This window comes from Lycium barbarum, chromosome 9, assembly GCF_019175385.1.
Source record: "Lycium barbarum isolate Lr01 chromosome 9, ASM1917538v2, whole genome shotgun sequence".
Lineage (NCBI taxonomy): Eukaryota > Viridiplantae > Streptophyta > Magnoliopsida > Solanales > Solanaceae > Lycium > Lycium barbarum.
The window spans coordinates 44,058,941-44,084,150 of NC_083345.1; the positions used below are offsets into that span (position 1 = coordinate 44,058,941).

The 25,210-nt window shown below is 35.0% G+C and overlaps 2 protein-coding genes and 1 long non-coding RNA gene across 4 annotated transcripts; 1 reads left to right on the forward strand and 2 right to left on the reverse strand.

The window, feature by feature from the left end:
* Nucleotides 1–497: 497 nt before the first annotated feature.
* Nucleotides 498–2,076, reverse strand: LOC132610831 (uncharacterized). The gene is made up of 3 exons (XR_009571322.1): nucleotides 1,910–2,076; nucleotides 1,420–1,631; nucleotides 498–717 (listed from the first exon to the last, which is right to left on the reverse strand). It is a non-coding gene; the product is annotated as an uncharacterized LOC132610831 (long non-coding RNA).
* Nucleotides 2,077–4,831: 2,755 nt separating this feature from the next.
* LOC132611473 (staphylococcal-like nuclease CAN2) lies at nucleotides 4,832–7,182 on the forward strand. The gene is made up of 9 exons (XM_060325896.1): nucleotides 4,832–5,149; nucleotides 5,317–5,372; nucleotides 5,493–5,607; nucleotides 5,817–5,930; nucleotides 6,020–6,207; nucleotides 6,293–6,349; nucleotides 6,434–6,593; nucleotides 6,675–6,743; nucleotides 6,816–7,182. Exons 1-9 carry the CDS (start codon nucleotides 5,012–5,014, stop codon nucleotides 6,918–6,920), a joined length of 1,002 nt encoding a protein of 333 aa, XP_060181879.1. The 5' UTR covers nucleotides 4,832–5,011; the 3' UTR covers nucleotides 6,921–7,182.
* A 136-nt stretch (nucleotides 7,183–7,318) lies between these two features.
* Nucleotides 7,319–18,257, reverse strand: LOC132611474 (uncharacterized). Of its 2 annotated transcripts, none has more exons than XM_060325897.1 (4): nucleotides 17,678–18,252; nucleotides 15,930–15,999; nucleotides 15,764–15,856; nucleotides 7,319–7,597 (listed from the first exon to the last, which is right to left on the reverse strand). In XM_060325897.1, exons 1-3 carry the CDS (start codon nucleotides 18,044–18,046, stop codon nucleotides 15,798–15,800), a joined length of 498 nt encoding a protein of 165 aa, XP_060181880.1. In that variant the 5' UTR covers nucleotides 18,047–18,252; the 3' UTR covers nucleotides 7,319–7,597; nucleotides 15,764–15,797. The 2 variants fall into 2 exon arrangements, with proteins under 2 accessions (XP_060181880.1, XP_060181881.1); XM_060325898.1 differs by lacking the exon at nucleotides 7,319–7,597 and adding an exon at nucleotides 7,603–7,900 and having other exon boundaries at nucleotides 17,678–18,257.
* Between the last annotated feature and the right edge of the window lie 6,953 nt (nucleotides 18,258–25,210).

Genomic DNA, 25,210 nt, shown 5'->3' on the forward strand with positions numbered 1-25,210 from the left:
TTCTTTAAAAATGAAATAAATATTTGTCTTCATTGTCTTTTCAACAGATGTTAACACAAATGCAACACACGAATAATATTGGATATTATTAATCATGTTAAATTGTAGCCTAATTTATTAATTTGAGCATGTTAGAGATCATATTATTTTAACAATATTACCAGTTTTTCAATGAAATGAAATTAAAGGGAGCGATCATATAGTCATCAATTAATCACCCGATAAATTTATATTCTTTATTTTTATTTATTACTTTAGTTACCATTTAGTAGCGGCAAATTCAATAACTAAATTTTATGTGTTCGAGTTTGAAATTCTACCACAACCCATTTGCTTTACTGTGTTGAACTCTATTATTTATAGTGTAATTTAATAGTATAATTAGAGCTATAACTTTATTTCTCTACCCAATCTTTTACAAAAAAACAAAAAGTTTATGAAATGAAAGAAACGAATTACATGGCTAGTTAATAGTTTTTGAATAACATAAAAAATTATCATCATCTCCAAAACAATTCACGTAAATGTAATTTGTTTTGTAGGTTTTTTGAAAAAGTAATACTCCAATGAATTACGTAAATCGATTACAGTCTTTCACTTATTTCTGACTTACAGTGTCAACTTCGTGTTTTACTTTATTTACATACATGAGCTTGAAGTAGTCCCTTTCTTTTCCTGTATGTTTTTCGAATCTCAGGACATCAACATGTTTGATATCTGCAATAAAATATCTTGTTAATATGCAAAGATTTCACATGAAACAAAATATTTATGAGAAACACGAACCGATATATGCTAATGAGAAAGTAAAAAAAAAAAGATGTCTAGAATGTAGATATTGACAAAGAAACACAAAAGATAATGATAATAATTTAAAAATTACTTATCTTCAAGGCAAAAGAAGTAAACAAAAGAAATTTACAAAAGTGCTATAAGTGTCGTTCATTTTTCCAAAAACCACATTTTCAATTTTTATATGTGATATTTGGTTAAACTTAATGAGTCTCCATTTCAACTAATGAGTCTTGTCTTTTGAGATAAAATGTTATCTCAATTCAAACTGAATCCATACATATGATTCTTATATTTTTAAGTGGAAACCGTATTAAATTATGCTGTTTACTTTTGAAAATTATTTTCTTAAATTCGGCGGAATTATGATTTATCAACAAAAATAGTTTTATCTGGATATGTAAATAATTTATATGACAAACAGCTTTCAATCCAAGTACCTAATGTGCTTCTTTTTTTTTTTTTTTGCTTTTGGTATATATATATATATATTTGTTTTTGGTATAATGTAATTGCTTCAACGGTACCTACCACACAAACAAACACTCAAAGAAAATATAAATTATGGTGGCAACGTAAGTGAATAAATTTGCTATTCCCTGCTAATATGAACAATCAAAAGCTTACATCTGAAACATCCTTCACATTAGGATTCTCCTTTTTAAATGTCTTCCTGAAATTAATTCCTCGCTGCAATAGCATGCATGATCATTTGTCATATGCCACTGAACTTGGGAGGCCTCTTAGGCTTATTAGGATCTTTCTTGGCCTTTTTGTCCTCCTTGACCGTCAAATTATCGTCTTTCGACGTTGCTTTTCTCTTCTCCATCTTTCAGAAACTAAGAGAAACAAACATTATCCATCACTAAAATACTTATTTTATCATTGTGCCACAACACAACGTGAAAATTAAAATCAGAGAAACTTCAAATATGTAACCCAAAGGTCTATGCAACACCAAAATTACATCCAAAATAACAAACAAATTGATCTTCATGTGATATAATTTGACGTATACATGAAAGAGAAAATGTCAAAACTGAAAGTTCAATTGAAAATGAAACAGAAAAAGATATAAAGAAGAATTAAAGTACTCTGTAAACAACACAATACTTACCTTCCAAAAGTTATCTCTTCGTGTAACTTTCAACATGACTATATAATTTGTATCTCACGATGGAATGGGAAAATGAAAAATAGGGAAGTTAGGCAGAGATGGGGGTGAGTGGTTTGGGGTGGGTTTAGGTTAGTAACTTCTTTTTTGGTCTTGTTTCTTATTTTATCCTTTCCTTCTTGTTTTTCTTCTTAAAACTAAAATGTGCAGCTTTATTTTAGCATGTAAAATTTAAATATAATCTTTCATCTCAAATTGAACTTGTACTTATCTACTTATGCTAATATCTGAAATGGTAATTTTAATTTTCTTAAAAAAAAACTTGAACTACTTTATCTCCAAAAATTCTTTGATGCGTGCATTCTGGAATACAAAATTTATTACCAAGTTTAAAATTTTCATGTAAAAATTCCGAAAATTTATTATAACAGTTACAAAATTTTAATTTAAGTTTAAAAATTTCATGTAAATTTTTTGAAAATATGTAACAACAGTTAAAAATTTTGAAAATTTGTAACAACAATTGTTATTTTTATTTTTTGTTCTAATTATTATGTCACTTATAACAGAAAATAAGATAAGGAATGCACCCCTTAAATCAAGCCTTAAATTTCTCAACCGGTAGGGTAGAAATCGTTTCCTACTTTTCTGAATTGGCTTTTTTTTTTTTTTTTTTATTTCTATTTTAAAATATAAGTTTTGACACTTGGCATCTTGAAGTGATTACACTTGGCAGCCTAAAAGCATTTTGCCTCTCCTATTATATATAGATAGATTTGTCACGTTTCGCTTCACAAGAGTCAAGTTAAATGTATTTTTTTCATCATATTAATATTAGAAGAATTGCAACTTATAGTATTATTCGTTTTCGAACATCTAAATTTTAATTTAAAATATAGAATTAATCTAATTCAATTTAGCTGTGAAGATTAATCAAATTGACTCTCGAGAAGCGAAATGTGACAAGTGAAAGTAAAGGGAAGGAGTATTTTTATTTCATTGGGAAAATTTCAGAGACCTCCCTCAAATTTTGCTTCGTTTCACTGACCTCCCCTCACGTTTGCAATATTACATTGACCTCTCCTATTTTAAATTTTTTGTAATGATTTTATACTATGTATTACTAATAAAAAATAATATATCTGGACTGATTTACCCTCCTTAAGATCATGGTCTTACAATTAATTGTAATTATATTAGTATCTCCTTTAAAAAGTTACTTTTTTAGAAACATTAAATGAATAAAATAGTAAGAAGTGAGGAGGCTGTGCTCCGGTGAAATTCGGGATCAAGCCAGCTGTGAGGATCGAAGGCTTCAGTTGCCGCAGCAGTATCTCTAATGTAGCTTAGGTGAAGAAAAAATCACCCAAAGATGGATAAAAATGTGAGATTTTTGGGAGAGATGAGTTACCAAAACAAATTCGTTTTAGCTTTGTATATATAAAGTGAAACAAAGAGGGTCGCCATGAGTTATATTTCCAAAACCATTCAAGTCATGTCCGTTAATATGTTTATTAGGTGACAAATGAGGGAGTGTTCAGTTGATATCGGAAAAATAATACTCTTAATATAACCCAAAGAAGAGAGATAGGTCAAAAGATTGTTGTCTTTCCTTTGGGATTAATTAGGGTTCTTATTTTAGCGTTAGGCTAAGTTTGTATTAAGTATCTATTGTGGTGTGAGTGTGAGAGAGTAAAAACGAGAGGCTTCTTCTTCGTGAGTGAAAAATTTGTCACTCTTAAGTCTTATCCTTCATTGTAATTGTAATTCGACGGAAAAGAGAAGATGACCTTCTTAGATAATAAACTCTTTATAAAGAGAAGATGGTCTTCATTTAATATTCCTAAGAAATAACTTTTTAGAGGAGATATTTATAAAATAATAATTAATCAAAAGAACAAGATCTTAGGGAGGGCAAATCAGTCTATATATATATTATTATTTTCATTAGTAATAAATATAAAAAGAAAAGGTGTTACAAAAAAATTAAAATAGAGGAGATAGCCGTAATATTGTAAACGTGAGGAAAGATCGGTGAAACGAAGTAAAACGTGAACGGAGGCCTCTGAAATTTTTCCATTTTCATTTAATTTTGCAATAAAAACTTAGACAAAAACAACTGGGCCGACTTTGAGCGCTATCGCTGCATGATAGGGACGGTGGATCCCAATGCAATGAATTTGACCTACTCACGCTTCTGTGTTGTGTATATGTAAGTCAACACTCAAAGGAGCTATTTTTTCTTTTCACGAATCAAGGGGCTGTTTGGCTTATGTTAAATGTGTCGGCAAGAGAGAGAGTGTATTCCAAATCACAAAATTCAGAACAAATGTGATGTCTTTCATCATCTAATACCATCGCTATGGATGTGTTTTGGACATGACTTTCTGATCACTTTATAAAACACATGCAGTGGCATTCTTTTTGCTTTGTCTTTTTAGATTTATGCATATTTCCCATATTACTTTAAAAAACATTGTTTTGGTCATGGTACCTCTGAACTCATTGAGTTTGACATACGCGTGTTAATTAACTAGAGAGAGGGTTTTTTCACTATGTCATCATCGTATAAGCGCTTGCATTCTTAAATTTATAATCTCAGAAGTTCCTACTTCATGTTAGGAACATGAAATTTTGCAAAACGTTCTTTGGAGAATAACTTTTATGAGAAATTGTCCTTTGAAAATAATAAAATAGAAGCAGAAAAAAAAAAGAAAAAAAAAGAGGACTCTGATTACATCCGCTAACAATGTAAAATTCTTTGTCACTGTAATTTTAATTGTGCAATTACCATTTGTATTAGACAAAGAATATTACAATATACGCGTAGGACAGAGAATTGCAAAGTACCGTTGAGACGTGGACCCCCAAGGCAGGGGCCACATCAGATATTTATGGATTTAAGTGTAGAAATCACGTATCCTTAAACCAATGAAAACCCATTATCATCAATTTTCCTCAGCTCCAATTTAACAAAGGATTCCCTACCATCATCATCTTCTAACCTAAAATCTAAAACCGAATTGGCTTCACATAATAATCTTGAATTGTCTTCTTTTTCTGCTTCAAAAAACTCAACAGAAAAGAATACTTTAGATCCCAAGAATGGGTAACGCTATAAGATTGTTGTATGGTCATTGCTGCAAACCTTCAGCAGATTCTGACTCCCTTGGCCATCATGGCTCCGCGCCCGGTGTTTCAGCTCTAGCACAGGATCTCTACAACTTTGAAATCACCTCCCAGGTAACTTTTATATATTTTTGCTACTACTGTACCTTTAACCTGAATTTCCTGTCCTCTTTACAATTGCTAATTAATTGAGGTGTAAAATTGATTTGGAGATCTGGGTTGTTAAGTTTTAGTTGGATCCTGTTATAAAAATGTAAACTTTGTTGAGTTTTCCTAATTAGGTTCCTCAAGGACTGACTAAGCATGTTGTCTCATCCAAGAAGGCTCAAGCTAACTGGTAAGACTTTATTTCATTAACCAATTACTTCACCTGACAGAATTAGCTGCTGTTCTATGTTATCTAGTTTGATCTGTAAGATTGCTTTCCTAACTTGTGCATCTTTGGTGATGAATGAAGGTATAAGAAACTTTCAGACGCATGGAGAGAAACAAAGCCTCCCCCTAAAACACCTGAAGAAGCTTCAAGGCTTGTTATCCAGACCTTGAAGAGACATCAGAAAGCAGATGTTGAGGTTGTAACTTTGTACTATACTAAATTTCCCACCTCTTGTTTGAACATGTTGCTCGGACTCTCAAAAAATGATGCCGTGCCTGTGTCGGATCCTTCAAAATGCATTACTTTGGACGAGCGGACACGCACTCGTCACTATTTTCAAAGAGTCCGAGCAACATAACTTATAATGTGTAGCAAGATTGTCAGAAACTTAATATTTGATTTCAGGGGTTACTGGCTTTCTATGGTCTTCCACTTCCTCACTCCCTAGTAGAACTAACTACTGATGGTGCTCCTCCATCACACCCACATGGACTCAAGTTTGAATTGCATACTCTCCCCGTAAGATTATTAATATCTCAAAACATGCTTAGCCTCTTAATCAGCATATTTGAACGATTAGCGTAATACTCCTAGTATTTATGTGCTAGGTTGATGCAAAGGCTGTGGCAGATGGAGATACGGTAACTGTATATGTTAGTGCAACAGATCCTAGAGAGTCATCGTGTCTCCCAAGAGACGTGCAAGCTGCGGCAGTTCAAAGATCAAAAGCACGGGCTCAGAAGAATTATCCGAAGGCAGATGAACTGCACAAAAAGATCATAGATTCAGGATACAGGTCAGTTGCATGAGCATAGCTTTGTCTGTTTTGACTTTCATTCACCCAATTCATTTCAGTTCTCTGAGATGAGTTTTTGTCACAGGGTGATACCAGTGAATCATGACGAAGTTCTTGCTCGAAAATATAGGATCAGATTAAGGTATCCAGACACTTCCTTGGAAAATGTTTTTATAATTATGCTATATATATCAAATTGGTAAATAACGAATGAAGAAGAAATCAGGGGAATAGATGCACCGGAAAGTGCAATGCCATATGGTAAAGAGGCCAAGGAAGAACTGACTAAAGTTGTTCAGGGTAAGAGTTTAAGGGTCTTAGTTTTTGACGAGGATCGTTATGGCCGCTGTGTAGGGGATATATACTGTAATGGCATATTTGCACAGGTACTGAAATCTGATACAATACTTTCTTCCCTCAGTTATTCAATTAAGACTCTTCTAGTTCTGAGTTGACTTCTCATGTAGGAAGTGATGCTGAAGAAGGGCTTGGCCTGGCACTATACCGCGTATGACAAGCGTCCAGAGTTAGAAAAGGTAATCTGCGTTTTCATGTCGCTATAGACTAACCAAGGCAATTTTTCTAAATATTTGTCTCGATGGTTTTAGTGGGAGAAAGATGCTCGAGCAAAACGAATAGGCTTGTGGGCAGCCAGAAATCCTGAAATGCCATGGGAGTGGAGGAAACAGAAACGTGAAAATCAACGATCCTGAATAACAACGGCTTCAACAAAGCTATGGTTTTCCTGGAGAATAATTGCTCCAACAAAGTTAAGGCATAAGGAAGCCACAGTAACATCATGTTCAATTCTCAAACCAGATTCAATTGTTTTTATATAGATGAGGTGCAATGGAGATGCCACATGCTCCTAGTAATTTAATTCCAAGGAAGCAATGTTATTGTGCATCCCTGGTTGTATATGTATATTTCCTTCTCGTCAGTACCGTCAGAACGTTTTCCTCTTTTCTTTTTTAACTCTCGTCCATTTCACAGTTAAGTTCCGCTTTCAACATAAATTACCAAATGTATCGATATTTGCCGCAAATGGACAACTAGCATGCAACACTACTAAAAGCAACTTGACACCAAGGCAAAATCCACTGAAGCTGGCTTGACAAACTAAACAAAGAATCATTATCTTTTAGGTTTTCTTCCAGTTAAGCCAGAATTACAAGATCAAACCACCATGCCACAGAAAACCATCTAATGATAAATAATGTCATTTGCTAACAGTCCAGTCGGACAAAATAACACTATGGACATCGAGTACTTAGATTTTTTTAAAAAAAAAGAAAAAAGATCACGGAGATCAGAACAGTAAGCCCAGTTCAACGTCTGTCACCAAACTACAGGGGATTGGCGGCAGGAATAGGAATAGCACCAAAATTCACTGCATGAAACAAATTATAATTAGTGAATTGTAGGATATAAAGTTTCGAGCATGAAAATTATTATGTGGCTGTGGGTAGAAGAAATTCGAAAAGGATGCTAAATATTAGTACAATTTAATATTTTGCTCCATTTCTACTGAGATGATTGGATAAGCTAACAGACTCCTCCCCTCATCAACCCCACAAAAGACTACTATTAAAGAAGAGGTTACATAGCAGATGGAAAGTAGTTTCCCTGGCCCTCTAAAGAATGGCAGGCAATAGTTGTACTCCCACCTGTCATATCCTGCACACTTTGCTTCCTAAAAACACATGTATTAGGATATCATTTGTTCTGATACAACCAACAGAAAATGCCACCAACAGTCGGCATTACTAGACAGTAACCAACCAAGAAAGACAATAGATATCACAAAGATAGAAAAGACTAGCTCTACTTGTTTTTACAACTGCAAAAATAAGCGTGTCAGCTCATGTTTTACAGTAAAGCAACAATCCCATAAATGCTAAAAAATCAAAACCTACTCGATTTCCTTTCTCAATGAATGAGCAAACAGGAGATCATAAAATGCAAACTAGTGAGGACTTAACTAAAACTCATTCAAATTACAGTCTTTATCAGCACAGAAAAATTGTCACAAGTGATGGAGCAAAAAGTAGCCACACTATCTTTTTATGCACTTATTTAGACCAAATTGTCAAGTTTATTCCATCTTAAATGCCTTTCAAGCAACTATATACACAGACTTTAACATAGACACTCATCTTATTCTGCTTCCTGTTACCTTGACATCAATCAAGGTGAGAAGGACCTAAGTCTATATCAAATACAATTATGCTAAGTAATGCGAAGTTTCCTTTTCACTCTAGAAACCTATATTAGATCCATTCTACTGTTCTTTCAGGTAAAAGAAGAGAAGAAATTTCCTCAACTTAACAGTCCACAAAAAGCAAACAGATTACAACTCTTAATTGAAGTTTTTGCTAATGTAGGCCTGACTACATGCAAATCTATGAATTTTCTGGGTCTATTTTGAAGCAGAAGGAATAATCGGAAAGGTTATTTAATTTTTACCTATCCAATATTTTCACCTCAAAATTCACTTCCATCACACTCCGTTAGAAAGCAATTATTCCCCCCATCCCAATTTAAGTGACTCTTTCCTTTTTATTCATTCCTAAAAAGAACGACAACTTTCTATATTCACAATTTAACTTTAAAACGCCCAATTTACCTACAGCCACAAAAGTATATATCGCTTATCGTATACCACAAGTTTCAAAAGTCTTTCTTTCTTTCTTAAACTCTGTGACCAGTCAAATGCCATCACATAAATTGACACGGAGGGAGTACAATACTAGGCACTATTCAAATCCTAGCAGAGACAAAAAAAAAACTAGGTTCTTCCCCTCTGTCCTAGCCTGGGTGGACAGAGTTACCTGGTACCTGTTGCTAATGGGAGGTGGTAGGTACCCGTGGAATTAGTCGAGGTGCGCACAAGCTGGCTGGACACCACGGTTATCAAAAAAAAATAAAAAATTACCAGGCACTATTACAATATTAGGAACTAGGTTCTCTAAGCTCGAGATTCAAATGCCAAAAGCTTCAGACAAGATTCTCACAATTTGGGTGCTCATAATTAACCCTTTAGCTTAAAGGCTCCAGACAATCATGGGAGGAGACGGAAGATTCAAAAAAAGAAATCAGCAAAAATAAAGGAAATTTAAAGTTTACATTTAATTGTCTCCCACTCTTACTATATAAAGTCTGCTTCAATTGAAACTTGACCATCCCATGTAATGCAACTTGGGTGGTCAGAAAATTTTTAGAATCCATGAAACATGTCCTACAGAACAACTCTCTGCAAGGGGATTTATAACCTAGACTACACTCTGTGGTTAAGGGAAGTTCTCCATAAAGAGTATGTATACAGTATACTCACCTTATGCCACAATACCAAGAAGTCCCATGGAGAGGAACTGCACTACAACCAAACATCCATCCGACACAAATTCATTCTATGGTTAGCTGCTTCGAAGAGGCTGGCTACAGTTGACAGACTACTCAAATTTAGCATACAAGTTCCTGTGGATTGTGTGTTCTGTTCTACAACAGTGGAAACTTTGGATCACTTGTTCTTTGAATGCTCTATTACAAGGAGCCTGTAGCAGAGACTACTGCTTCAGATGGAAATTCAGAGATCTATTAGGTGCTGGCATGATGAACTCCAATGTGTGTGTAACTGAGCTAAAAGGCAATCTGGCAGAGGTGCAATCATTAGCTGCATTTTTGCAGTGACAGTATCCACCATTTGGAGGGTAAGGAATTGCATCAGGCTTCAAGATGGTCATTTTCAGATGGACAAAATTTGCAGAGATATTGTTCTTCATACCCATATCAGAGGCAGGGACTCGAAGCTATGGAAGGCATCACTAGAGTTGTATTTTTTTGTGTTTCTCAATGCTGCCAGTTTGTTTTTAAAGTTGCTTGTAACAGTTGACTAGTGATAGGTTAGCCTTAGTTCTTTACCTTTTGCTAAGTTAGTCCTCTGTTGATAAATTGGTGGTCTGCACGTGTTTGACTTTGTAATTATTCACTTTTGGTATCAATAATATGTTTGCTTACCCCCCAAAAAAAGGGGTTTGATGGAGAGCCGAGCTTCAAGAAGCTAAGAGCATTAAGGATGGATTTGTAAGTCGTCAAGTTGTTTGCAAGGGTAGAGTCAAACATTGATAATTTGATCAACCGAATAGAGCAATCTGAACATCAAAGAGGAGAACGATGGGGAAACTAATGATGACAAGACCCTGCAAAAGGAGATCAATCGTAGCGTAGGACAGATGTTGCTCGAAATAGTTCCCACGTAAATTCGTTGGAAAAGGAGATACAACATCAAGTTCTTCGGTCGCATGCCTAGTGCTCATTAAAGATATACAGTCAGACCTCTCTATAACAGCATCCACATATAACAACACCTCTCTATAACAGCTAAGATTTTTCGGAACCGATTTTTTATGTTATATTTTACTTTTCTATAACAGCATTTACTTATACCAGCAACAACCAACTTTATAACAATACGCTCTTTGTAAAATTACCCCCCATATAACACCTATCTGCTTTTTTTGGTAATATAATTATTAACCATCTTTATAAAAATAGAACAAGAGAATATGGAAGCCGCAGACAACAATGAAAGTGCTGACAAAGAACCTCAACCTATTGTAACTTGGACTGAGTTAGAAGATTCAACGGTTTAGACTGAGTTAGAAGATTCAACGATTCAACGATTAGATTCTCTTCGACGGAAAGCAATTAGATACCCGTTTGCTGAAAGTTTGGACGCAAATCTTCGTAAATTCAAGCGTTATATCACACTAACATATTGGATTCTACGAAACAAGCTACAATTATGAATTTCTTCCATCAATCTTGAAAGAATTTAAATTTCAAGTACTGTAGATTTAAAATGTGTGCCTTAGAACTTAAAACTTTATACATTCAGTTATGGATTTATTGAAATTGTATTAACTTTCTTTAATGTTTAGTTAGTTAAGTATTCATATCTTTGAGATTTAAAATTTAAATAATTTGTTATTTTTTACAATATTAAAACTAAAAATAAATATATTTTATGCATCTTTTTGCCTATAACAGCCAACTTCTATTTTAATGGCAAATGATGTTATAGGTGTATAACAACAAAAGAATTTCGAACCCAACGATGCTGTTATAGAGAGGATTGACTATAGCTTCCTTAAAAACATACAAATTTAAATAAATGGATAGGAGTTCATGAGGATAATCAATTTAGGGAAAAGATTCTACAATATTTACATACACTACATAAGGAAAAGGAAGTGTTCATGCCAGGCGCGGAGGTGTAGAATTGCAGAGTATTAGCCATGAAGAAAAGAGCTTGAAAAAACCTTTTTGAGTTTTGATAACGACGTCTAAACGTGCTTTAGAGAATTGCTCGCATGATAAAGCACTTCGACCACATGGCCTCGCTTACACATTTTCCAAACATGATTGTGACGTAGTAAACAAATAATTTGATGAAGTGCAAGGATCACTTCCACCAATATGGATCCATAACCCTTCTTTCACGGCCACATATTCTTCCGGCTAAGGAATGGGAAATCTTTTGTGCATGAATCCTATTTTCATTTCATTCGGAAAAAGTTATCTTTTTCTCAACAATAAATTTGTCATTTGATCACATAGCATTCCGTTAGATAGGAACATATTTACTCCCTCCGTCTCGATTTATGTGATATAGTTTAACTGGCACAGAGTTTGAGTGAGAAAGAAAGAAAGACTTCTGAAACTTGTTGTCTGAAACAAGCCATAGATATTTGTGTGGCTATGAGTCATTTCATTAAGGGTAAAAGGGAAAATTTTAAGTTAAAGGTGAGAAGAGGCGATGAGGCGAGAAAGGTGTCGCCTTTTTTTTTTTTTGAAAGAAAAAAAAAACAGGCTGAAGCAAAACATAAAACGTCGAGTTAGGGTTTTACGATACTTATCTCTTTCAGTCGACTGGAAGTCTGGAACTGTGCGACTTCTCCTGGTCACTGTTTAGAAACTTCAAATTCAAGGACTTGAAAATCTTGAAGATGAACTAGAATAGACTTTTAGTATTGCTTGTCTTATGAAATATGAATTATTGAGTCATTCAAGTTCTACACTTTTAGTATCTACTATCTACTTTTAATTTTTGAATTGAAATATTTGCTAATATGTTATTGTTATCGAGATTTTGATAATTTATATATGCAATTAAATATTTTATTTTATTGGTAGTAATTGGTGCCTCAATTCAAAAAGGCGAGCGCCTCGCCTCTCGCCTCACAAAAAGGTGAGGAAGGCCCTTGTCGCTTTTTGTTGCCGCGCACCTTCCAAAACACTGAGTGGGGAAGATTAGAATTTTTTTCATGTGGAATCTAGCACCCTCACATGGTGCTATTCCTCGTAAAAAATCTTTCAAAAGATGGCACCCTTGGTTACTCATATATAATCATGATTCCAGAGAGAGGAAAGGCAGTGCATATTAAAGATTTTTTAACTTATAACTCAGGTAGGGATGTACAAGATGGTGGCAAAGGTGTTGTCAGTAAAATTGAGGTCCGTAATGGAGGATATAAGCTCACATCTAGCAAGCAGAATGCTCAATGGTGAGGCAGAGAAACTCTGGATGCAAGTACGTTTGCTAATGAGACAATAGGCTCTAGGCTGAGATGTCATAAACCAGAATTAGTAATTAATATCAAAAAGGTCTACGACCATTGAATTGGTATTTCTGATTATACATCCTTTTCAAAAAGGACTTGGGGCAAAATATAAGAGGTGAAAATATCATGGGATACCACTATGAGATTCTCTTGTTTTGCATCCGATCATATGTCTGCCAAGAATCTTCTTATTCTGGTTTAATACTTGTATGTTTGAGCAGGGGTAAGTGTGAGATTTAGAAAACCCGAATTGCCTTAAAATATAAATTATTCAGTTTAAAATTAAATATGCTAAATAAAGAGGGATTAATAGACATGATTCATATAGCCGATTCCAACTAATTAGCAATTGAAATATCGATTTATTCATTGATTGGGTGGAGGTATTAGACGTATTGTCATCGGCGGTAGATAGGTGGAACAATCCGTAGCTAGAGGTTGAGCAGCAGTTATGTACGCAGTGAAGGAACGAAAAGAGAATTTTTGTGTAGAGTCTATAGTTTCTAGTTGAATTTTTGTGTAGCATATTTAGATTCCACTCCTTGTAACTATGGCCTTCACAGACCCTTTTGATTTCAATACAAACCTGTTACCATTTCAAAAAAGAACGAAAAGACACCTCTATTTCAATCTTCAATAGCAGATGATGTGTTCATCTTCTAAAGCACAGGTGAGACACGTAACATTCTTGTGCAGAACATGATGTGGTTTAAAGTTGTCTCTGGACCACATATAAACTTGGAATATGCAGAATTATTACTGATAGAGTAGTACAAAGCACTCCAGAATTAACATGAGTTTGTGGGGTAAGTTGGCTAACATTCTGGATACATAACATGGACCTATCTCCAGGAGGAAAATTTAAGGACACTGAACTGAGACTACCAGGGATACAGAGAATCAAAATGAGGTTGGTCCTTGTTTGAGGGCAACAAAATAATCCTTGTAAAGGCGGCACTTACAAGTAACACCACATACTTCATGTCATTGTTTACAATTCTAGCATCGGTTAGCATGAGGACTGAAAAACTACAGGACGTTTTCTGCAGTGGAGCTAGTGGATAAAGGAGACTATTTGTAGGATGAGATAAGATAATGGCCCCAATTAAAACAGGAGAATGGACATTTGTAAAGCACATACTTTAGACCTAACTGTCATGAGGAAATTGCTACAGAGATTTGCATGCAAGGAAATGCCATCTGGAGGAAGTTGGTTCTGCTTCAGGGGAAGTACGGATGTAGACAACACAACTGGCTCTCATACTGCTTTATTTTAGGTGCTCATACTACTAATGAAAAATATTTGTGGAAAGGAGTCATAAAAGGGGAGAAAGAGTTCTCTAAGTTCATTTGGCTTTATGGGGAGGCTAACAGCAACTATATGCAATTTTGGTTGGACGTTCACATGGAGAATAACCCTAAAGGAAAGTTTCTCACTTTATTCTCTTTCACAACTACTAAGCGATGCTAGCTGACTAATACGGAGAGATGGACATTAAAGTATCACGGGACATCTCATTAGGAGACTTATTCATGACTCATAATAGGAAGGCATTATAAATTTCTTCCTAAAACTTGGGGGTCGTTTGATTTAGAGAAGTGTTATGCAGGAATCAATAGTGCAGAGATTGTAATATAAAGATTAGTAATGCAGGGATTGTTATGTGGGGATTAGTAATTCAGGGATTGTAATAGGATTACAATATGTGTTTTGTTCACTCTTTAAAAATTGTTTAATACAAGGTCATTTTGGTCATTTTATTGTTTTAATCCATGTATTACTCATCCCCTTCTTATTCCACTTTCTATTTGCATTACATAAATTCCTGCATAACTTATGCAAGTATTACTTATGAGGGCAAGGAAAATGACAACCAAACAATGTATTGTGTAGTGCAGAATTTTATGCAAGAATAAAAAGTTTAACCAAACATTGTATAGCTAATGGGGGATTTTGTACCGGTGATGCAACTAACGAGCACTTAAAGTCACACTCCAGTTTGGAGAGCTCAACACAATGATCTAAATAAATAGCATAATCTAAAAAGTTCCAATGAAAATGTACTATAAGGGCTTCTATAATAGAGGTGATATGAGGCCTGCATCGATGTTTGAAAAACTAAGACACCTAAGGAAGTGGCTTTCTTTACATACGCGCAGACTGGGTGCTATCTTATGGGGGTGAAATTCCATAGTAGTCAGTTGATGTTGCTTGTGTAAAAAGTAAGGGGAGGATCATCTTGTAATTTTGCAATGGAACTTGTTTATTATTTAATTAATCATGGGTATAACCTATTACAGTGGCAGAAGCTGTCACGTTTCTGCCACGAGTTGGACAAGAGAGCTGAGCCCCAGAGAGAAAGAAGTGTGGAGTGTAGCTCCTTTTTGCATATTTTGGATGATTTGGCGAGAAGCGAGAAACGAGAAACGCCGAAAGCAAATAAGGAGGGCTAAAAGTTCTCTTTAATTCCATTTATACTTTTGGTGCAAAATCCTGTACGAGAGTTTTGATGTATTTACAATTGCATGTACTTTGACACTATCTTAGTTCAATATTAATAAATCATCTTGATATACACCCCCAAAATATAACGTACATCAACCCCATGTACCCTGTAAAAACTCTCAAATCACTGAGATATTTGTATGAAAGATAAATCAACTCAACTCTATGGTCTTTAGAGGATCTATAATGTCACAGAAATACTTGCTGCTAAAGAAGTTTTCAAATGTCAAGTAATATAGATATAGTGGCATTATCATACACTACTACATACAAAGTTCAATACCCTAGCAAGTGCAACAATTTTCAAACAACGTAGAGCAGAAATAAAACAAGACCGTAAGCTCAACAGTTTGCACAACAAGAGTGAAAGAAATGAATTCAAAGGACCCTTTTTTGTGTGCGCGCAATGAATGCGAATGGAACTTACGATGCCATAGCTTGTTTTACGGATGAAAAGAGCTTCAATTTTGCTTTGCATCACCCACAGTATCATCAGAATCAGAATCACTGGCATTATAGCCTTACAAAAAAAAAAAAAAAATGAACACCACACAATAGCAAACCAATATGATAAGCAAGCAGAAAGTCCATACCTGGGCGTTTATCACTCACTTTCCATGCCGATGACCGACTCTTAGAAGCTCGGCTAATCCAAGCTCTTCCCTGTACCCAAAATGATCAATCAGTAGAAGCATTTCCCATATCCTTTGACTGCTTTGAAAATTTTGAGCAACTTTTAGTCAATATAAATGAAATTGAGTGGGCACACTCTGGTTTTCCACTTGGACTACAGAGAAGATAAGTAAGCACGTACATGCAGTAAATACTCTTAATTATGTGTGTTTTGATTAAGAAGAAAACAAGCCCTTAAAACTATGCAGGCGCACTCTAGTTTTGCTTATCCTTCTCTTGAATTATATTAAAGAAATGAAGATAAACTGGATTGTTGTCTTCACATGATGGACACATTTTCTTAATTATGGGTTTCTTGTAGTATTATAAGGCACACACGAGCTTGAATTTCATACTTGAAGATATTTCGTGTGTTTGACAATGATAAACATTTGTTGTCAGCCGTTTATCCCATTTTTCACCCTTGTTATCAAAACTAATGTAAGACCAAAATATTCAGAGGACTCTTCAAAACAAAATAAAAAATATGTAATTGTCAGCAAAGTTGTTTCTTTTTTTTTTTTTTAAATCAAATCCAAAAAGCTCTTCTTACTTAGAATAGGTTGTCTATTCAACATTAGATAAAGGGGCTAAAAGTTCCAACTTTACTTTGTATAAGCACAAAACAGTGTCAAAAGTTCAAGTGTAAAAGCAGTTCTAAGTTCAGACTGTGCTCTTCCAACAATCTGTTTTATGGGGGTGCTTTCTATGTTCATATCTTGTCAATGGAAAACATGAATTCCCATGCTAGGTTATTTTATAAGAGTTAATGGACAAAACACACCGAAACTATCACTATTTTGTGAGAGTCACACCCCAACTATCAGTAACTATCATCATCTATCCCTTTTCCTAAACTATCATCATCTATATATTAAAACACAACTCAAAGCTGACTGGGCCAACTATCCGTTGTTCCCTTTTCACCATCTACTCAACTAGGTGTGTTTTAATACATAGATAGTGATAGTTCAGGTAGGAAAAGGAAACAATCAGGTGTGTTTTTTTACCATTAACCCTATTTATAAATCACCAAAGTTCTAGATTCTTAGCAACCTATGAGCAACTATATAGTCAACTAAGGCAAGTAAGAAATATAACAACAACAACATACCCATTATAATCCCACTTTAGTGGGTTCTGGGGAGAGTAGAATGTACACAGACCTTAGCAATAACTACCAACAAAATACGATAATCGAAATACAAGATACAACATATAATAACAGAAATCGAAGGATAAAGAACTACTGCAAAGGATAATACAAAATCAAAGACCTTGTGTTCATATCTTTTTGTTTTTAGATAACCGTGGTGTCCGGCCAGCTTGCGCGCACCTCGACTAATTTCACGTGATACCTGCCACCTCCCACCAGCAATAGGTACGAGATAACTCTGTCCACCAAGACTAGGACAGATGGAAAGAAATCACTTAGTGTTTTTGTCTCCGCTGGGGTTTGAACCAAAGAGCTCATGGTCCTCAACCCACATTGACCACTAGGCCACACCCTCAGGTGCTTTTCTCTGTTCATATCTTATCAATGGAAAACATGAATTTCTACACTAGGTTATGTACAAATCACCAACTTCAGGATTCTTAGAAACTATATATAGTGAACAAAAAGACAAGGAATAATAATGAAACAAAAGAAGAGCAAAAAATCGAACACCTTATGTGCATCTCTGGAAATACCATAACCACTAAAATACATCTGACCAACAAGGACTTGCATACTAGTATCACCAGCTTTAGCCTCCTTAAGTGTATCCTGGAACCACCTCTTAACACAATCAGCCACCACGTCAGCAAGTGGGACCCTCCTCGATGTACTGGAATTGGAATTAGAACCTACTTCTTCCATAATATTCTTACTCTTCTTCAACAGCCTTTGCTCCGATGATGATTCGCCGCCGTTGACCACCGCCTTTGACCTGATTCTGCTGGGTGGGGCTTTTATTCGGGTCGGGATTCTATTCGAACTGATAATTCTACTCGCAAAATCTTGAATTCTATTTGGTGAAGGAAGAGATTTCCCCATAAAAATAAAAAACCCACTACCACTAGCCCAGTTTACCTTTTTTCAATTTTGAGTAATTGTAGTGCGCCTACAAAAGGAATATTTGGGTACACCCACGCAATTGATTTTTTTAAAATTAGAAATTAGTACATCTTAATGTTCTTCGATTTTTTTAATTAAAGAAATATTTGTTATCTTTTTTTTTTTTTTTGGGTGATGAGATTTTAATTGCTTAGATGTTGGGAATTGGGACCGCACTGATGAGATTCATTTAGTGATTTTTTTTAATCAAGTGGCTATAGGAGATGTTTTCATATATCCATAAATTAATTACAAAAAGAAAAGGTTCAGTGTTGCTGATTTTGGAAACATTTATTTATCTGAAAAAAAAGTGTCATATTTGAGCTTTTACTATTGAAAAATATTTAATATATTATCGATTCTTAGCCCTAACATTATAAAGCTCCTCAAATTTATTTTTCTCAGTTAACCATATCTACTTTAGCTATGTGACATACCAACTCATAATCCCGAGGCGATCATTCTTCTTTCACCACCCACTCAAAATCACCAATACTTTCAACATATTAGGTATCATCACCACCAACATAAATCATTTATAAGTTTGATAGATCAACATACATAATTAAGAACCAAACTGCAATTTGATATTAACATTTTTGTAGTTGTTACCCAATTTCTAGTCAAATACACAATTTTTAAACTAAGGGTGTGTTCGGTATGGAGGAAAATGTTTTTCACATAAAATGTATTCTTGAAAAATAAGTGAATTTATATTTATTTTCTCATGTTCAGTTGAATAGTGGAAATAAGTGAATTTCTTACTTATTTTTTCATGTTCGGTTGATTAGTAGAAAATATTTCCCCGAAAATACCCACTCAAGCCCCACCACCTCACCCACACCCACCCCCAACCAAATCTCATCTCCCACCCGACCACCACCCTCGAATGCACTTCATCTTCACCCACCCCCAACCCCACCCCACACCACCTCTCCACCCAACTCCCCCACCCACCCCTCCCAAATTTTCTATTTCATATATTTTATATTTACTTTTATAAAAAATTTATTAAAAATGAGGAATTTTTTTTTTACAACCCCCATCCCACAACCACCCACTCCACTTGCCCCCACCCCCAATCACAACCCATCCCCAATACCAAATTTAACCACGCAAACTTCCTAATTTTTATAAGTTATAAAAGTAAAATAAAATATATGAAGTAGAAAATTCGTGAGGATGGGGGAAGGAGTGGAGGTGGGTAGAAAACCTAAAAAAGAAAACAATAGTTCAATTTTTAGTGCACTCTATCAATTTCCAATAACTAGAAATTAGTTGTTGAAAATTGTTTTTATGGTCTAATTTAAGCAAATATGATGTTACTCGCTTCGAGAATTGAATTAGAATGTCTTGAAGTTAAATATTTATAATTCAATTTTACAGCCTTATAAGGTAGTGCGATAGTTGATGTCTCTTAGTTTACAAGCTTAGGCCTTTATAATATTTAGTTATTTGTTTCAATTTCGTTAGAAATTTCGTTACAACAACATACCCATGTAATTCAAGTGGGGTCAGGGGAGGATACAATATAAACAGATCTTACCCATACCTTGGAAGATATAGAGGTTGTTTCCGATTGACACTTGGCTTAAGACAAGCAAATGAAAGCAGTTCTAGAAAAGAAACAACTGAAGTAAAAAAGACATGACAGAATCGTTAGAAATTTCATTATATTCATAAAATTAATTTTCTTATCAAAGTAGAATAAAAAAAATTGTACCGGAAGAGTATTGGTTCTCAATTGTGTGTGTAAATCCATCAAACTTATAAATGATTTATATTGATGGTGATGGTCTCCCGAGACAATACTATTTTAGACAGACCTCCTCCAACGACTTCCGCCTCTCTAGTAAGCCAAGCTTCATCGGTCTCGGTCAATTTATTGAGTAGAGCACTCACCACATCATATGAATTGTCCATAACGGACCCCTTTGCAATATTCTTAGCCACCGACTTGTTGACCGAGTCAAGTGACTGATAGAATGTTTGGAGAATAGCACTATCGGGCAACCCATGCTTTGGATAACTCTTGACTTTCTTTTTTAATCGAGTCCAAGCTTCATGAAGAGTCTCATTTGGAAGTTGACGAAAGTTGTTAATTGCGTCATGGAGTTGCAACATCCGGGATGGAGGAAAAAATTCTTGAGGAAAGCTTTGGTCAATTCCTCCCAATTAGTGATGGACCCGGACGGAAGATCATCCAACCATGCGGTGGCTTCCCCCGTGAGAGAGAACAGGAAAAGCCTTAACTTGATCGCCTCGCTTGAGACGTTCGGGTGCACATTGGTGGTACACACCCTAAGAAAGTTCTTAAGGTGCCTATTCGGGTCATCAGTGGGTAGACCTCAGAATAGGCCCTTAGTGTTGAGCAGGTGCAACATTATGTTGTTAACATGGAAACTCGTGTTCTCCTGAAGCAGAGGTGGGCAGATAGCGGCTGCATACCCGGTCTCCTCCACAATGCCATCATCGGATTCAGTATCCGTCATTTCACCTAAATTAACACAATCAACAACAAAGAGTAAGAGGAGAAATAAAGACTAAAAGTAGATTTTTACACTAATTGGTAAAATTCTAGACCGTATTTTCCGGCAACGGCGCCAAAATTTGATATGCCCAAATTACACCCTTAAAATAGGAGTAAAGCGGTCGTTGATCAAATATAGAACCTGACGAGGTTGGGGTCGAATCCCACGGGGATTACGAAGAAGAAATATACTTAACAAGTGTAATGCTCAACTAATAGCCTATATTTCTAGGGAAGGGGGTATAAATATTGTTTGATTTTAAGTTTATCACACTAATTGCTAAAGAAATCTTGTTGTGACTTTAATCTATTGGTAAAAGGACTAAGGTTGTGGTCCCCAAAGGAAAGTAATGCAAATTGGTATAAATTTAACTTATTTGTATGTTTAGAAGTAGTAAACAATGGGTTACTTAATTTTACCAAAAGTCTTTCAATCAAATTGGTAAATCTCATTACTAAGTTTTTCCAAGCCTTAAAATGTTGCAAATGTGAACACCCATTTTAGTTTCAAGTAGCTTTCCTATTTTAACTCAAGCTATTAAATGGGGTTTAAAGCCCCAAATTTTTGTTATTTAACTATTTTCCTAACTTCTACTTTCTTTGCCAAGCAAAGTAAAAGTATTTAGGCACAAATAATGTTGACCACCATTAAAAGTAGTTCAAGTTTGAAGAGTTAATAGAAAACACCTTTTAACATACAAATAAAGTTTGAATACAAAAACCCAATCACATAACTAATATATTTGGTCCTACAACCTTAACTAGTGGTTTAGCTACTCATCTATATCTATATCTATCTATATATATAAAATAGGAGGGGTATAATCAATGTGGTTAAGTCAAGTGACTAATTAATAACAAGCCACTTGACAATTTTAAGATAATGTCATCTAAGTTATGTAATAAGTTAGAATTAATCAATTTAATATTAACTTATTAAAGAACATTAAAAGATAAATATAATAAATCTATATTCAAAATTTAAAACCTTATATACAGATTAGCCTGAGTTGGTGGGAACTAAGTTTATCATTATCAGTAATAAAGATCAGCCTACTTTTCAAATACTAAGAAGTACTATATATTTGAAATATTTTATTACACTATATCGAGAAATATATATAACAAAATTAAGATTAAATATAATAATTTGAATTTCATAGGAATGGATACATATACATAAGTCACGGCTGAAACGATGCGTTCTAAATGTAGTCCTACATCTGTTTAAACTGTATGTATTAATATGCTCTAATCAAAGCAAAGTTCTTTGTCGAACGAAAAATAATTAGGAAATAATGAAACATTTCTTAAGAAAAGCATAATAAATTTAGGTCAATATTTGATATTTTTAATCAAAAAAATATATCAATATTTATAAATGAAAGATAAAAATTTTAAAGTTTAAATTAAAAATGAATATTTAAATAAACATATATTATCAATAAGATTGACTAGATACTCCCACAAAAATGAAAGATGATGACTAGATGAATACTAGTTTTGATTAAATAAAAGACGAGTAAAGTCAACATTCCTAGTGCTTACAAAGGTAATGGAAGATGATGACAAAAGTACAACATTCTTCTTAAAGTCTTCAACAACTAACACTAAGTGGTCGTTTGGTTTGACGTCAAAATAGTCCCGGGATTACAATCCCGGGACTAATTTATGCCATCTGTTGGTATTATTTTATACCATCTGAAAGATGGTATAAAATAATCCCAGTATAAGTGGGTTAAGAAGGTATAAGTTGAGTTATTCCAGCACTAATTTTTATACCACGTTTGGTACAAGGTATAAAATAATCCCGGGATAAATCTATACCTTATACCAAACGTGGTATAAAAATTAGTACCGGCATAACCCATGTTATACCTTAAACCAAACGACCCCTAAATGCTTTTAATACTGAGAGACAACAAAAACTGAATAGAGAATGCATTTTATAAAACCATAGAAGAGAATTTATAACATCCCAAAAACGTGCACCGGCTTTGGACAAAAACACCCCTGCATGCATGGCATGCGAGCCGCAGGTGGTGTCGCAGGTTGCACCAAACTTCCGTAAGTTATGCCAACTTCATTGTGTGGGTGACATCATTTGCGACATCAAATCGCAGATGGTGCTCGCATATGTTGCTTCCAATTTCCCAAATTTCTCAAATCGCTGTCACCTTCTGCATTTCATCTGCGTCTCGCAAGCATGACTTGCAATTCGCACGTCATGCTCTCCTGTAACCTTGATCTGTTTTGCTCCATTTTGATTTGTTATGCTCTCCGAACATTCTATCCTACAAAACGACACAAACACAAGAAAAGTAACACAAAAGGTATTTAAAGAGTCACAAAAGTCGAAGAAATTAGCATTAAATGTGTCGTAATTTCACGACACATCAACACCCCCAAACTTAAACTTTTTCTTGTCCTCAAACAACTTAAAACAAAACTGTAACTAAATGACAAATGTTCAAACATCTCAAAGTGATGATGACTACAATGGTGATAGTAATCAGTTACAAGCACACATTCAAGATATGACTACCCGTCATTCTTATTTTTGCAAAATATGGTGCATTTACTCAAAGGTTGAAGATTAACTAACCGCTTCACTCGGTGACACAATGCTATTAGCCTCAAGGAAGTAGTCAAGAATCCTAAGCCGAGAAGTAATTCCTTCATTAAGTTTTGTAATCCACATGCCCTCACAAAGAACAAAGAAAGTCTCAAAACACACATATTTACAATCAACACGGGACAAAAAACGAAGGAGAATAGAACCCATCACACTCACAAGAATGTACAAATGAATAAATGTGATATCATAGGCTTGTCTTTCAAGTATTTCTCCACTAATGTAAACACACTCAGTTTGAAATCGATTAAGACTTGCGGGTTGTATTGTAGGCTTTTGGTTAAGGTGGGGTAAACTTTGGAAATAGTGACTCAAACCTCCCTAAGCACTACTACTTGCAAAAATTAAATCACCAATCGTTCAAAACTATTCCAACCTTTTCTTTATTTGTCATTCCACCATCTAGTCATCCATTTATTCACAGCTTTTTATGCTTCTTTCCTTTTTCTTCATCATTTTATATATATCTATATATATATATATATATATATATATATATATATATATATATATATATATATAAACTACCAAGGAAGATTCAATATTTTTATTCTCACCTTTTCACCTTTTAAGCTCATATCACAACTTTTTCAAACCATCACCTCCAAACTTAGGCTTTTAGCCGATATTTGCAATTTCTAAGTTCTTAGGGAGGTAGGGTGTCAAAAACTAGATCAATGAAGAACAAAAGGGTAAAGCTTGTAACAAGGTTGCCAAAAAAAGGGTTAAAGACTCAAAAGGGATTGACTAGGAAAATATGCAAGGGTAGGAAATTTAAGGTACAAATACGATCAAAAGAAGGCCTAACATCCTTTTTCAAACCAAGTGTCGTTTGGGATTTCTCCTTGAGACACTTTCCGAGTAAGTTCTAGACCACAATTATGCACATGACTTAGATAACACTACCTCACAACACATGGCACATGGATTATTTCACTATTTTTTAATTAACTTCCCAACCTAGCACTCAAGATAACAATCATTCACAATTCAGTTTCTAATAAGCACAATGTCACCAAATGAGTCATGCAAGTTAATTCTTTCACCTTCAAATACTTACGCACAACTAAAATTAAATTAAATTGGAGAGGTATATTTTCAAAAGATAACACAAGTACATGCCATGAACTAATTAAATCATCACCATATAAGTCATAATACTTTGCTATACTTGAATAGAAACAACAAGCTCAAACACTGCCTAGACATTTCTAGTTCAACAGAAAATAAAAGCTCTTAGGAAAGAACACTAGCAAAGAAAATCCAAGAGCTCCAAAAACTTCCACACCCATCAAAACATGAGCTAATCCACCGCTAACAAAATAAACATGCAGTGTCCCCAGTGCATCAAATGTAAAACAAAAGGTGAGGAGCTTTCTGGGGACGCTTAAAGCATCCGTCTAAGTTGCGTCTAGGTCAATGTCAAACTCCGTGTGTGGAGTAGGAGTCTGATCAGCAGGAAGGGCCTCCAAAGGTAGGACAAGAAAATGTGGTGTAGCAATAAATCACCACTCAACGGCTCCTTAAAAGCGGATGTGAGTGTTTCAGGACCGACTGACGGTGGAAGAGGAATATCAACTGGGGGAGTAGAGGAAGTACTAGCTCCGTCGGCCCGTGAGTGTGGTGGCACTAGATCATCATCATCTTCTTCTTGGCACTGGATCATCATCATCATCATCATCATCATAATCATCATCTTCTTCTTCTTAAAACAAAAGGTGATGAGCTTTCTTGGGACGCTTCAAGCATCCGTCTAAGTTGCGTCTGGGTCAATGTCAAACTCCGTGTGTGGAGGATTCTGATCAGCAGGAAGGACCTCCAAAGGTAGGACAAGAAAATGTGGTGTAGCAACAGATCACCACTCAACGGCTCCTCAAAAGCGGGTGTGAGTGTTTCAGGACCGATTGACAGTGGAAGTGGAATATGAACTGGGGGAGTA

Coding starts and splice junctions, on each gene's coding strand:
- LOC132611473 (XM_060325896.1), top strand. CDS start 5,012: ATGGGTAACGCTATAAGATTGTTGTATGGTCATTGCTGCAAACCTTCA. Junction 5,150..5,316: donor ACTTTGAAATCACCTCCCAG/GTAACTTTTATA, acceptor TTTCCTAATTAG/GTTCCTCAAGGACTGACTAA. Junction 5,608..5,816: donor ATCAGAAAGCAGATGTTGAG/GTTGTAACTTTG, acceptor ATTTGATTTCAG/GGGTTACTGGCTTTCTATGG.
- LOC132611474 (XM_060325897.1), bottom strand. CDS start 18,046: ATGGGGAAATCTCTTCCTTCACCAAATAGAATTCAAGATTTTGCGAGT. Junction 16,000..17,677: donor TTTCCAGAGATGCACATAAG/GTGTTCGATTTT, acceptor TTTTGGGTACAG/GGAAGAGCTTGGATTAGCCG. Junction 15,857..15,929: donor AGTGAGTGATAAACGCCCAG/GTATGGACTTTC, acceptor TTTTTTTGTAAG/GCTATAATGCCAGTGATTCT.